We start from the raw sequence: 14,757 nt of genomic DNA on the forward strand, positions 1-14,757 counted from the left end.
TAAAACTCCCCCAAGAAAGATTTGTTGTGCAGAAAAACCCCACATAACCGCTATTCACATCCTCAGGGTCGGACTGGGCCACCGGGAAAAATCCCAGTGGGCCCCGGCGGCCCAGATCCGACCCTTGTTGGCGCTCCCCCTGCACGACTGTTCCTCCCCTGATGCATTAGATTTACGCTCGCTCAGGGGAGGACGTTGGGTGGGGGACCCTGTGGAGGGGTTAAGGGGGTCCCTGCGGGGGGGGGGGGGGGGATTAGGGGACGTGGACAGCGGGGGCACCTGCAGGGCCCCTGGGGATATAATTAATTCTTATTGGAGCCAAACCAATCCTATTGGCTTTATTTCATGTTTAAAAGATTCTTTTAATAATTACACAAAGACCCCTTATCTGGAAGACCCCAGGCCCTGAGCATTCTGGATAACAGGTCCCATACCTGTACAGCTAATAAAAAAAATTGTCTTTGCTTTGCCTGCAAGAAACTCATCTGACTATCAGCCCAGTGGATAGAATAACAAATATAAAGACTATCCATATGTATATCACTCAGTGCAACAGTAATGGAACTGCCATGAAAAGCCAAACAAAGCAAAACAAGAAAGAAAAAAATTAAGAAAATAGAAGAAAAACTCTACAAGTAGAACTAAATGAATATATTTGAAATAAAAGAAAAATATTGTGAAATATTGATGAAAATATTGTGAAATTGTGAATATGAGTTCACAATTACCCAAAGAAATACATATATTTGATACTATGCATTACAAAATGTTTTTCATATGGGATCAGATAAGAAATGAAATAAAATGTAGTGGCAGTTCTTCCTACATCTTGTGCATGAAAAATCAATGTGTGTGTAAATAATTTGAATGTGAAAACTAAAATTATCTCCAGTGTCAAAATATTCTGCCCAAAATTGTATTGTATTGTGATAAAGCAGCAGGAAAACCAGCAATCATGTATCTGAGGCTACGGTGATCAGGCAACATAAAGGGAATTACTTATTCAATAAATATATATATTTTATTGGAGGAAATTATATTTATATATATATATATATATATATACAGGTATGGGATCCATTATCCGGAAACCCGTTATCCAGAAAGCTCCGAACTATGGAAAGCTCCCATAGACTCCATTTAAACAAAATAATTCAGATTTTTAAAATTGATTCCTTTTTTCTCTGTAATAATAAAACAGTACCTGTACTTGATCCCAACTAAGATATAATTACCCCTTATTGGGGGCAGAACAGCCCTATTGGGTTTATTTCATGGTTAAATGATTCCCTTTTCTCTGTAATAATAAAACAGTACCTGTACTTGATCCCAACTAAGATACTTACCCCTTATTGGGGGCAGAACAGCCCTATTGGGTTTATTTCATGGTTAAATGATTCCCTTTCCTCTGTAATAATAAAACAGAACCTGTACTTGATCCCAACTAAGATATAATTACCCCTTATTGGGGGCAGAACAGCCCTATTGGGTTTATTTAATGGTTAAATGATTCCCTTTTCTCTGTCACGCACACATATAAACATAGTGACCCGTTATCAAGAAAGATCCAAAGTAACAAAGGCAATTTCTCATAGGATTCATTTTGAGTATGGCTTTAAGTAATGGCTTTTGCTTTGCAAACCCAAGACCATTGTGACATCACTAGTGACATCACTCCTCTCTGAAGGATGTACTGGCGCTCAGCCAGTAATCAGTCATTTGTTTTGAAGTCAGGACAGGTGAGTAGACCGTTTAGCCCTAGTACTGGGACTGTGTATGAGCCTATATTAATAGGAATAATTCATTAATAATTAATAGGAATAATTCATATTCATTATGAATTAAAAAAAAAAATTTTTGGATTTTTTTTTTGAGATAAGTAACACAGTCCTGCAGGTTAAATTCCAGTAGTTTGTAATTAGTGATGAGCGTATCTGTCCCATTACCCTTTGCCGAAAAAATTGTGAAACGGCAAAAAATGTGCAAAACGGGTTTGTAGCGTTTTTTGTGTTGCCCGCGCCTATTTTGAGGCGAGCGCAACTTTTTTTGATGCGCAAAGATTTTTTGGCTGCAAAAAAATTTCCTCATTGCTAATTCGCTTCGAAAAATTTGCAAAAAGGGGTTTGTCGATTTGTTGGCCATGGCCATTTTGACGCGACCGAGCCCCTTTTTTTACATGGCAGCGCCTTTTTTGACGCCCACGTCTATTTTGACGTGACCATAACCGTTTCTGAAATGCAACAAATATTTTGGCTGCAAATTTTCTGTGAAGTTTCGCTGAACAATTTCGACAATGATGAAATGCGGATATTTGCTGCGAATCTATGGTAGGCAAAAAAAATTAGCTCATCACTACTTCGCTTCACCAAAAAATTTGTGTAACAGCGAAAAATTTGCAAAATGGGTTTGTTGCACAATTTTTTGTCACGACCGCGGCTTTTTTCCGTGACCGCGCCCATTTTGATGCGCCCGCGTCTAGTTTGAAGCAACTTTTTTTGACACGCAACAAATTTTTTGGTGCCAAAATGTGGAAATTCACTGCGAATCTATGCTAGGTGAAAAAATTTGCTCATCACTACTAATAATATTAGTGTGATGATGTCACAATGCTTTGTAACCTTTGTAAGACCATTGTGACATCACTAGTGACATCACTAGTCATTACTGGCACTCAGCCAGTAATCAGTCATTTGTTTTGAAGACAGGACAGGTGAGTAGACCACTTAGCACTAGTACTGGGACTGTGTATGAGCCTATATTAATAGGAATAATTAATTAATAGGAATAATTGATATTCATTGTTCAGCACAATTCGCGAAACAGCAGAAAATTCGCGAAACGGGTTTGTTGCACAATTTTTTGGTCGCCCGCGGTCATCATGATGCACCTGCAACTTTTTTTTTGACACGCAACAAATATTTTCTCGGAAGTTCCGCAAAATAATTCGCCAATGGCGACATGTGGAAACTCGCTGAGAATCTATGCCAGGCGAAAAAATTTGCTCATCGCTACTACTAATATTATAACTGGGATAGTGGGCATAGTTAGTTACCATTGCTTATTAGCTGCTTATTGTGGCCTTGGTTTGCTAATCCCAATCTCTTATTTTATTTGACATTTTTGCCCCTTTTTTGTTGTAAAATTGTTTTAATTTCCTAATTCTCTATTTAATGAGCACTCATCTGTTCTTCTCTATACATTTTGCATTTTGAGCTGTTAAAAATAAAATTCTGTACAAAGAAGAAATGTTTATGCTTTATTTTTTTGGTCTCTCTTTATTGCACAAAAGTGTAGAGAAATCTATACAGAATGGCTTCAAAATTTCTACGACGATTCTTTAATTTTTTCGGACAATGTGGTAGAAAAGTAAGTGTCATTTTTTTCACTGTGAAATTTCATTTAACAAATCATCTGTGTTTCCAATCTTTACAAAAATAAAAAAGCACATTTTTCAAAAATGAATACAGGCAGTACAGGGATTTCTTATCCGGAAACCCTTTATCCAGAAAGTTCCGAATTACGGATAGGCCATCTCCCATAGACTCCATTATAAGCAAATAATTAAAATTTTATAGTATTGATCCCAACTAAGATATAATTAATTCTTACTGGAGGCAAAACAAGCCTATTGGGTTTATTTTATATTTAAATGATTTTTAGCAGACCTAAGTTATGGAGATTACGGAAAGATTTCTTATCCGGAAAACCCCAGGTCCTGAGCATTCTGGATAACAGGTCCCATACCTGTACCAATAAAACGAATTTCCAAGCTGCTACCAAATCTTCTGTTATAGTCAAAATATGAGAAACAGCAGAGCTTATTTGCAGCTTATTCCCCAAACTCCCCATATGATAAGTGCACCTTAAGCCCATTTGCTGCGGAAAAATTCCATTCTGATTTATAATAAATTTGTCACTAATTTCTAATCTTTATTTTTAGAATCCCACTAAAAATCTTGAGAAACCTCAGAAACAGGTAAGGCGGTGATTTATCAATGTTAAAATTCAAATTTGTTTGCACTAAGACTCCCAATATTCGAATTATAGATCAAAAACTCAAATGTTTGATATTTATTAAGTGCAAAAGACTCAAATGTAAAACTTCGGCATCTAAAAGTTTGTGAGTTTATGTAAAAGGCAAAATCAAGAAAAATTTTCAAGTTTTTCGAGTTTTTATTCAAACAAGTTCAAACAAGTTTTTAATAAATAACTAAACATTTGAGTTTTTTTAAATGGAAAGTTATTGATTTCCAGTGTTGTTGCAAGGAGGCGGCATCTTTGGCACTATTGCACCTAATTTCCCAATGTCAGCACAACTAAGAGTCAATTTGATAACAAATCCAACGTAATTGCAAAAGTCCATCTGCCCTCATTTCTGGTGTTTGTCGCACGAGTGATGCAGCGCCAGATCCTTCCGGCACACGTGTGCTTTGCCTATTGACGCTGGGCATGAAGGGAACCCTGGAGCTAGTGCCTGGTCTGGTGGTGGTGGTAACTCCAGGGTTCCCCTGCATCAAAAACAAAAGTTGCACTAATCGTAACTATACAGAAGGGCATGGAGCACAGTTTTATACAAGTACCTTAAATGAAAGTGGATTAAGGTACAAGAAATTGGGGGGCAGTTGCACTTCTAGAAGTAAATGGCCCCTTTTCCCATAAATTCTTCCTTAATGTAATCACTATAAGATGGACCTGGAATCCATTTTGTATTGTCGATTGTAAACCCAGAGAGGACTTGCACCCACATTTTTTCCCTTTTTCACTTTCTGTAACAAATATGTTAACCGCCTTGGGTTGATTTCCTAAAGTTTTTGTCAAAACCCCACCATACAGGATTCTTCTAAGCAGTAAGAGTACTGACATATCTACTTCACTTAAGTGATAATTTTAACACGATGAAGACTATTATTGTTTTGGGCCATATTTAAATATTTTGCACCCCCCCCCCCCCGCCCTGCTGCTCACTGCACCCTAGGCTTGGGCCTTTGTGGCCTACCCACAACTCCAGGCTTGGATACTGACTAGGGATCAGTCTACTTTCACTTTTATATAGTTTCACAGTTAACAGCAAGGCCATAATTTCATAGTTTTTCTTGATATAAACACTCAGTGGCTAAAAAGAAGAAACACAAGTTTTTAGTTATTACTGAGTAGATGACAAAGTTCTATTGGCTCATCGGCTTCAAAATAGGCACAGATTTAATGAAATCCCTTTTCTAATCTTATTCAGCTTGTCTGTTTATCATTAATATATATCCATTACTTTTTAGATTTATATTCTCAACATTTTGTATGTTTTTTCTTTAGGAGAATACAGCAGTTGAAGTGATTGATCATGTAAGTAGGAAGTGACATAAGAACAAAAGTAGAAGCCCTTTAGCTTCCAATAGATATTGTGTTTAGAAACTATAAAGGCAGATTTTTCTTATAAATTCCAATTATTTGACTCTAATTAATCCTCAACTTAATAAAGGCAAATACATGAAGACACTACATTTTGTTAAACTGTTTACCAAAAACTGCCCAAAATATGCCTCACATCTGCTGTGAATATTCCATTTATAGTTGGAAGGAATTTGTCATGAAATTGTAATCTTTATTTTTTAGGATCCAGCTGGTAGATTTAAAAGCTTGTTACCAATTGGAAAAGGAGGATTCGGACAAGTATATAAGGTAATCTCAAGGAACTATCTTATTAAATGCTGCGGGAAATTAAATACAACACTTGAACAGTGGTCAGAATTCTAAATAAATCTTTATTTTTAAGGTGGCAATTGCCTTGGGTACTTATCTAGTGATTTCTATGCTTGTAAATGAATCTCCCACCCTTTTGGTACTTTCATAATAAATAATAGGGATTAAATGAATGACACTTTTTCTCTATCTGTTACACAGGGACAATATGTAGGAAAGAACAAAGATCTCGCCATAAAAGTAGTCAATGTCAGAAAGGTAACAACTCTATTCTTTTAAAGCTTTATGAAGGCTCAGCTACAAATACAAGTGCAAATATCCACACCTGACTAGCAGCAAGTCAATAGGACACTAATGCTATTGGAACATATGTTGTCCAACTTGTGTACTATTTACCAAATACAATTTGTGTACTTATTTGTGCATCCTGGGCATGGTAAGGTGGGAGCGGCCTAGCAGCACACACAGTTACACTTTACAAAAGACACTGCATTGTGGGTAAAGACTTTGCATCCAAATGTTGCACATTGCATAAATAGACCGACAGTGGCAGTGGTGTAACTATGATACAGCAGTCTGCATGGCTGCAGGGGTGCCCAGGCTGTGGGGTCTGTTATTTGGTAGCCCCGTTTAAAAAAAAGTCACATGTAAGCCTTACAAAAGCCAGATGCGGAGGGAGTGGGGCGTGTGAATGCAGTAATAGTGCGTGCCGGGCCCCTCTGAAGATTTTTTTTTTGCAGAGGGGGCAGCTAGTTATAATTACACCACTGGATTTAGGTTTTAACATTGTTCAGTAATTATTTTTTAAGTATACACAAAAATAACACTGTTTTTTTAGCCTTGTAATATTCACTGACTTTTTTTTTTGTTATTTTGAACCAGAACAAAGAAAACATTGAACTTGAAGAGATAAACCTTTTGTGGAAATGTCGCGGACAGAAGAATATTGTCCAGCTGTACGGCGCCATGCTCCATGTCACAGAGCCATCACTGGACAACAGACTCTGGGTAGGAATGCATTCAATCTTAGGTTTATGTGTGACGTACAAAATCACTCATTTGCACCTATAAGAGTATATCATTTATTACTCACATTTAGAGCAAAAAAAAAAATGTTTTATCAAACAATAATGGCCTCAATCCCTCAAAAGCGTTATAAATTGTAATTATAGTTCCTGGTCATATAAAATATAAGGAAATATGTGAATTGTTTTTCTAAAAGTAAATTATAGCAATAGGGAAGAATAAAGAATAAGTCACACACACTTGTAATACAATTGTCCTATAATAAACCAACATTTTGATGGCAAACAACTAAATCATTATGCATTACAGTATGACAATTAGACTCAGAGTAAATTATTAGTAGTATGGGATATTGTAGTTGTTAGTTCCTACATATAAGTAGGCTTTATAGATTTGAGTAAAATTCTAATGTAGGAGAGCTGTGATTTAAGCATGAAACCTACCGATGTTAGTATTGTTCTTTTGGTTACAACTTATATTTTCCCACATTTTCCTTTGAACTCTTTCCAATAAAACTATAAGTTTAGTAAACATGAGCCTAACATCTATTCTTTGTACTCTAGTGCGTCATGGAGCTTTGCGAAGGGGGTTCCATTAGGGACCTTATGAGCCAGCAAGTTGCAAGGACCCTTCCAGAACACTGGATACAGTACCTCTGTCGGCAGGTGCTAATGGTATGACTGGCTATGATAAATTATGTATTATGTATGTCTCTTATTGTATTTTTGTAACCACTGGAAGTAGTAGTAGCAGTGTAATAACTATGAGAGAATGCTACTACTTGTATTAATCACTTCCAGTGGGAAACAAGTCTTATAAATATATTAGGAGTTGAGAGACATTTAACAAGTTGTGTTTGCTTCCCCTCAGGGATTGAAATACTTGCATAAGAACTGTATAATCCACCGAGACCTAAAGGCTATGAATATCATGCTGACAGCCAAAGCGCAAGTAAAGATAAGTAAGTAAAGGATTTTAGAGTATGATTTTTTTCTCTTTTTTTTGCCTTTTTTTAAAGTTTCTTTAGTTCTATGCTGGCCTGTCAGTGCCCAAAGCACTGTGTGTCCTGGGTAGTGCACATTAAAGCTTTAGAGAGACAGCAGGTACCAATGTGCTGCCCGCTGCCCAGTTCTTTCAGCACACATTTGCCTTGAGATGCTGAGCCAATATAACCCAGCTTTCTTTTTCTAGTTTATTCATTTTCAGATGTAAAATTCTAATTTACATGTTCAATATTTAACTTTTAGTTGATCTCGGCCTGGCCATACAGTTAAGCAGCAAAGATGCTAGATTTACAGGTACTGCAGGGACCCGAAGATGGATGGCCCCTGAAGTACTTCTCTCTCACCGAAAACAGAAAGTAACGTATAACACCAAGGTAAGTTAATATTTTGTGGAATATGCTACTCGCTATAACTATAGACATTATAGCTCCCATATAAAAAGGATGATTGATTTCTATTTTTAAACTAAGCAATAATAATATTGATGCCACGTAGAACCTATTATATTATCTTAACAATAATGCAATATAAGTCTGTTATATATTAGGGTGCTTATAAGCCACAGTCAGCCCTTAGAAGTCTTTTACAATAAAATAGTTTAGTATTATACTTTGTTCTCAAACTGACATTTAATTGCTTCTGTTACATCCATCAGTTGTAATATTTGTCTTTTATTCTAATTTCTAGTGTGACATATGGTCTCTAGGAATTACTGCCATTGAAATGGCAGAAGGAAACGCACGTAAGTATCATTTATCCATATATTGCTCTGAGTAACCTGTAACCATCGCACATGTGTTTGAGAGGTGTTGGACAGGCTGGGATAAATAACAATGAAAGCTGGGAATATGTGTGCTAAGAATGCGCTAAAATAAGCTTAGAAAGTTAAGAATTAGATCCCCAAATGCTTCCTCGGGCTTCCTGTTCCAACTCACTTTCATACAGTTTCATCTATACTATATACGGCTTGCAATATCAATATATGAAATCGACAGTGTACAGCAGCCATAACAAATGTTTATGTTCAATAAATGTCTTTTCTAATAATTACTTCTCACAATCTTTAGCATACAGCAAGGTGCCCAAGGATCAAGTAAAGGCAATGATTGTTAACAATGACCCTCCAACTCTGAATGCGGATGTCTGGTGAGTGACACTTTACTCTGATTTACCTTTTTTCTATACCAGTAAGCTAAATATTGTACGTTATGTTTCCACATGGACAGGGGTGGTGGGTTCTAAAATACATGGGGACAGGGTGTTCCCTAGCCTGTGTTTTTTAGCCAGTAAAAAAGCACCCAAATACACCCCCTCCCATTCACTTGAAAGAGCATCTGTGGTCTAAAGCGAATGGGAGGGAGAAGGGAATATGTCATGGTAACTGGCAAAATTATATTGGTGGAGTAAAAGCCATCTGGGCAGTTCAGTCTTAAGATACACTTTCTTTTACCAATATTGTTAGTTTATGGTACAATATTAGGGGACAAGGAAAGGGACATTCACTGTGGCCAATTGAGGGTTAGCATGGTATTCACTAGGGGTTCCCCCAACACATCACACAAGATATTTTCAAGTTTAGTGCCTAGGATTTGTGCATATGGTTTTTCAAATACATTTGTATAAAATCTATATTTGGATTTTTATCTAATGATAAGGAGAATAAAAACTGACAAGTTAATTAACGACCAATTTATGTGTTAATCTGAATATCACATTTTCTTTTTTTAGGTCTAAAGAATTCCAGACATTCATTGCATGCTGCCTGAATAAAAATCAGTTTAGTAGACCAACAGCCGAAGAGTTACTAAGGAGCAAGTTTATAAGAAAACAGCCCAAAGCATCTCTGGCACAAAAGGAGATAGTTGCTCATATAAAGAGAATGAAGAGATTGAAAGGTAAGGAAATTCATCAGGGGATTCAATATTATAAAAAAATTGGAGAGGCATCCAACTCAGATTTAACTCTTATATCAATGGAAATTCCATTAGACTGCAGTAGCAGCACAACCCTTTCTGATCATAAACAGGTGTCACTGGTAATTTTCCTTATAGATATTTAGCTCAGATAGGCAACAGAACTGCATGCTGGAAGGCAAAATTTAAACCCATTATTTTTAGCAATTCATTATTAATACAAGTACTATTTAGATATTTTTTTGGAAGGTGCCCTTTTGTACACTTTGCAAAAAAATGAATAAAGCAATACATGAATTCTTTTGGTAAGCAATAAAGTCCTAACATTACACTACTGTAACTATACTTTGTCCTTTGAGAGCAAGTATCTAAAAGTAACCGACCTAACCCTGCATTTTTTTATTTTAGAACTACAAAAAGACAGGATGTTGGGTGAATCTAAAAAGGAGCAGCCACCCAATAAGCTTTCAAATGTGCAAGAAGAACCAAAAAATCAAGAACTTGTACATCTGCACAAACACTCAGCGGTGCAAGAAAATGTAAATGCAATGGAGGATCTCAATGTGCAAGAAAATCAAGAGCTGCAGTTAAATCCAGAGCAGAAAGAACATCCAATTGTGCAGGAACTCCAAAAACTGGAGGAAAATTCGCACTTAAAGAAAAAAGAAGAAATACATGAAAATACATCCAAAGCTGCTGTCGAACCCAGAGCAGCAAAAGCAACCAGTTATACAGGCCCACACTTAGGAGTATTCAAAGCCTCAGATATACCCAGAGCTGCAAAATCAATTTGAACTCCAGGGACACCCAAAGGTGGTGGAAAATGAAGACGTGAGAGTTGCAGCAACAATCTGAGCTATAAGAACATGGACTGATATAATGTAAAACGAAACTGAAAAGATGGGGGAAAAAATGTCTGAACTCTCCTGAGAGTTTGAATTGAGAGGTAATCTAGGGAGAGTTCAGCTGTGTTTTTTCCCATGGGGCTTTCCATTTCGACTTTTGAGAAAGGATTTAATACGAGAAGCAACATAATCTGTAGCGTGCACGAGGAGAGGGACAGGAGGGCGGACAACGATACAGCGGCACCCTATGTAACCTGCGCATCATCAGAGGCTGGAAACGTTGGGCATTGCTAGCGTCACTCTGCAAGCTGGAGGGGTGGATGGGGAGGCCCAGCTAGCAGTGACGTAACCCAAATAAAATGAAACACAGCAATGCTACCAGGAAAAAACAATGTAGTTGCATTGTGAGGAATATATAGGGTGTTGCTATTTTAAAATAAATATTGACCATTGATTAAATATCTGTTTTTATCATTAAAGGAGAACTTTATTCTCATCTCAGAATGGATGAACTGTATGAAGTTCATCCCTGAGGAAGAGCACAGTTGGTGCTCGAAACGTTGGACCTTTTTTTTTTTCTTAATAAATTTGTGATTTTTTGCAAAGTCCCTGTGTGTGCGGCTCACTGTCTGTGTGTGTGTGTGTGTATATATATATATATATATATATATATATATATATATATATACATACACAGACATGGCCCAAATTGTTGGCACCCCAGAAATTTTTCCAGAAAATCAAGTATTTCTCACAGAAAAGTATTGGAACAGAACATTATGTCACACAAAACTCCAAAAATAGCCTGGACAAAATTATTGGCACCCTTAAGTTAATATTTGGTTAATAACTCTAATCAGTCTCTTCCTATAACCATCAATAAGCTTCTTACACCTCTCACCGGGAATTTTGGACAACTCTTACTTTGCAAACTGCTCCAGGTCTGTTCAATGGGATTTAGATCTGGACTCATTGCTGGCCACTTTAGAACTCTCCAGCGCTTTGTTACAATCCATTTCTGGGTGCTTTTTGACGTATGTTTGGGGTCATTGTCCTGCTGGAAGACCCAAGATCTCAGACGCAAACCCAGCTTTCTGACACTGGGCTCAACAGTGCGACCCAAAATCCTTTGGTAATCCTCAGATTTCATGATGCCTTGCACACATTCAAGGCACCCAGTGCCAGAGGCAGCAAAACAACCCCAAAACATCATTGAACCCCCACCATATTTCACTGTAGGTACTGTGTTCTTTTCTTTGTAGGCCTCATTCCGTTTTCGGTAAACAGTAGAATGATGTGCTTTACCAAAAAGCTCTATCTTGGTCTCATCTGTCCACAAGACATTTTCCCAGAAGGATTGTGGCTTACTCAAGTACATTTTGGCAAACTGTAGTCTTGCTTTTTTATGTCTCTGTGTCAGCAATGGGGTACTCCTGGGTCTCCTGCCATAGCTTTTCATTTCATTTATATGTCAACGGATAGTTGTTTTTTTCTGTTTATTCCTTTAATTCTTATCTGTTCTTGCTGTTTATCTCTTTGACATTTATCTCGTATGACATTTACATGGTACCAAACTACAGAAGAACATTTATAAAAAAGAGAATATAGTTTTTGACCAGAACGACGCAACCCCAAATCTGTGCAAAAAAATGTGCAATGCGCCATGTTTTTATCACATTTCACCATGCACTACATGTAGGTTTCACTGAGACTTTCCTGTCCCTAGAATACATTGCAGCCTGTGTTCAGCAGCACTGTGTGTAACTGACTGTATATAACTGAAGTGAGAGCAGAGGGAGGCACGTAGACATCCCCTGTTGCACTATGCATAACACAATACAAAGGGCATAAACGATCCATTCATGTGGCCCAGATACACTCTCTGGCTCTTGCTAAACTGCAACATTTTAATGAAGGCTCAAAAGGCCAATATATGTGTTATATTAAAAGTTGTATGTAGAGGTCTGTGATATAGCCAAAGGAGGAGAAACAATCCAGTCTGTATTAGAAATGAGGTAGAACTCCTTGACTGTGTTTCGCAAATTTCTGGTATACTTCATTCCTAAACCCCTTAAAAGTAACTTTTATTATTATCATTATTTATTATTTTTGAATTATGCAGCTTCTTCTTCAGCTCTCCAGTTTGGAATTTCAGTTCCTATCTGGTTTCTAGAGTCTAAATTACCCTAGCAAGCAGACAGAGGGCCAGAAAAAGAAAGGGCCTGAATAGGAAGTGTCAGAAGAGGGCGGGAAGTATTTATAGAAAATAAAAAATGAAGACCAGTTTAAATGTTGCTAAGAGTTGGTTATTCTACAACATACTAAAAATTAACTTAAAATTGAACTTTTTTCCAGAGACTACCTTAGCCTGCATCAAATCCTTCTTTAGGGAAACAGCTGCTCATTCCTCCATCTCACCCACTCACTCTCTGTTCCCTACTCCCTGCCCCAGGCGTCTCACTCACTGGCATTTAGATATAATATCTTGTTACATAAGTGGAATTACACAAACATTCTAGTATATTTTGAAAACAGGTCGTTTTGAAAAAAAAAACAAAAACAAAAAAAAACCAGATAGTTTTCATAAGTTAATGAAAAGTGAAAGAGCACAAAATGTTTGAATACCGTATGGCAATACACATACCTGACGATTGAAATTCTTTTGACAGCAGTTAAGGCACAAATTCTGTTTCTGTCTGAAGGGGTGGCCATTTGTCCTATCTTTCTATAACATCCTATAAACAAGTGCATCATTTCTTGACCCTGAGCCCCTCACAAAAAGAAAACTTTGGGGCTATCCAATACCGGATACAATACAGATTTTACTGTGGAGAAAAAAAATATCCAGAAAAAAACACAAGGGCATTTTATTAAGAAGTCAAAAGGCATCTTTATAGAATTTGATCTGAAAACCATTATGACATTTATTATACAGTTCAGAAAAAACAACTGTTCAGTAAGTATATTTATTGCCTTCTATTTAAACCTCCCAACAGTCCAGTTTTTTTTTTTTTCTTTTTTTACATGGCTTGAACATAGAATAATGGAGGCGTTTATTGGTTGAAAAGGAATTTGGCCAAAACTGACCTAATATATATAAATATATTAAAGTCTTTTCCCATTATTCAGATTTTCTTTTATCATATATGGAGAGTGAAGGCATGATTCAACTAGGGGAGGCAGAGTATTGTATCCAAGGGGCCCATATTTTTTGAAACCGTTCTTGTCGGTCCGTGAGGATACTAGTTAATTTTTTATTAACTAGTATCCAGTTTATCTTATTTTTTAATTGTGGTATGGGCAGAAGTGGAGATTTCCACGCTTTAGCTATTGTTAACTTAGCTGCTGTAAAGATTTGGTTTATTAGCGTCCTTATGTTTTTATTTATGTTAGGAATTTTCTTTCCCAGTAGTGCATGTTCTGGGGATTTAGGCAAGTTTATACCCGTAACTGAATATATCATTTGGTAAACTCTAGTCCAGAACCTCTGTACCCTGGGACATTGCCACCATATATGGGTGAACCGTACCTTCACTTCCACATTTTCTAAAGCATTGAGGGTCACATTGGTTGTTAATTTTATGGAGTCTAGATGGGACCAGGTACCACCGTAGCAGAACCTTGTATCCTGCCTCAAGCAGGGAGGTGTTTATTGAGTTATGTGCTGTCTGATCCCATATTTGAAACCATACGTTTTATATTAAAGTCTTTTAATAAAAACATATAAATCACTTCCAATGGCTGAAAAAGATCTGAAAACTTGAATGTAAATCTTTTGAGTCTGTAGAAATGATTGGGCGTTGTTCTAGGCAAAGCCGAGCCCTATTTTCAGTTCAAGATTTTCCCTTACTCACAAATTTGAGATATTCAAGTTTCTTTTTTCTTATTAATAAATAAGCGAGCATCTGGATTTTTTTTAAAACACAAGTTTATTCAAATTAGAAAAACACTCTCGAATTCACAAACTCGAAAATTGATAAATAAGCCCATAAGAGTCATATTTATAAAGTTGTGTAAAATCTTTAACTGAAAAAAAAAAAAAAAAGTTTTAAAAGTTGTTGCAAAATAAATGGTGCTTTAGAAAACTTCACTGTAGTCCTTAACCCTTTAACCGGTGGCCATGGTGATCCCATCCGCTAGCACACATTGCTGGACGACATGGTTTCTCCATAGAGTTAAACAGAAGCCACGCTGCGGGTAGATTGGTGCTTCTCTGTCAGTGCAGTACATTCTATGATCTATCATACTCACAGGGTTAAGCGGCAATGAACACCA

The 14,757-nt window shown here is 36.9% G+C and overlaps 1 protein-coding gene across 1 annotated transcript; it reads left to right on the forward strand.

The window, feature by feature from the left end:
• Positions 1-4,449: 4,449 nt before the first annotated feature.
• On the forward strand, positions 4,450-11,040 carry LOC116409475 (traf2 and NCK-interacting protein kinase-like). The gene is made up of 12 exons (XM_031898129.1): positions 4,450-4,491; positions 5,308-5,337; positions 5,608-5,673; positions 5,896-5,952; positions 6,577-6,702; positions 7,284-7,394; positions 7,591-7,681; positions 7,968-8,098; positions 8,412-8,466; positions 8,792-8,870; positions 9,453-9,619; positions 10,046-11,040. Exons 1-12 carry the CDS (start codon positions 4,450-4,452, stop codon positions 10,429-10,431), a joined length of 1,341 nt encoding a protein of 446 aa, XP_031753989.1. The 3' UTR covers positions 10,432-11,040.
• The last annotated feature ends 3,717 nt before the right edge of the window (positions 11,041-14,757 follow it).

This window comes from Xenopus tropicalis, chromosome 3 (genome assembly GCF_000004195.4).
Source record: "Xenopus tropicalis strain Nigerian chromosome 3, UCB_Xtro_10.0, whole genome shotgun sequence".
In the NCBI taxonomy this organism is placed as follows: Eukaryota; Metazoa; Chordata; class Amphibia; order Anura; family Pipidae; genus Xenopus; species Xenopus tropicalis.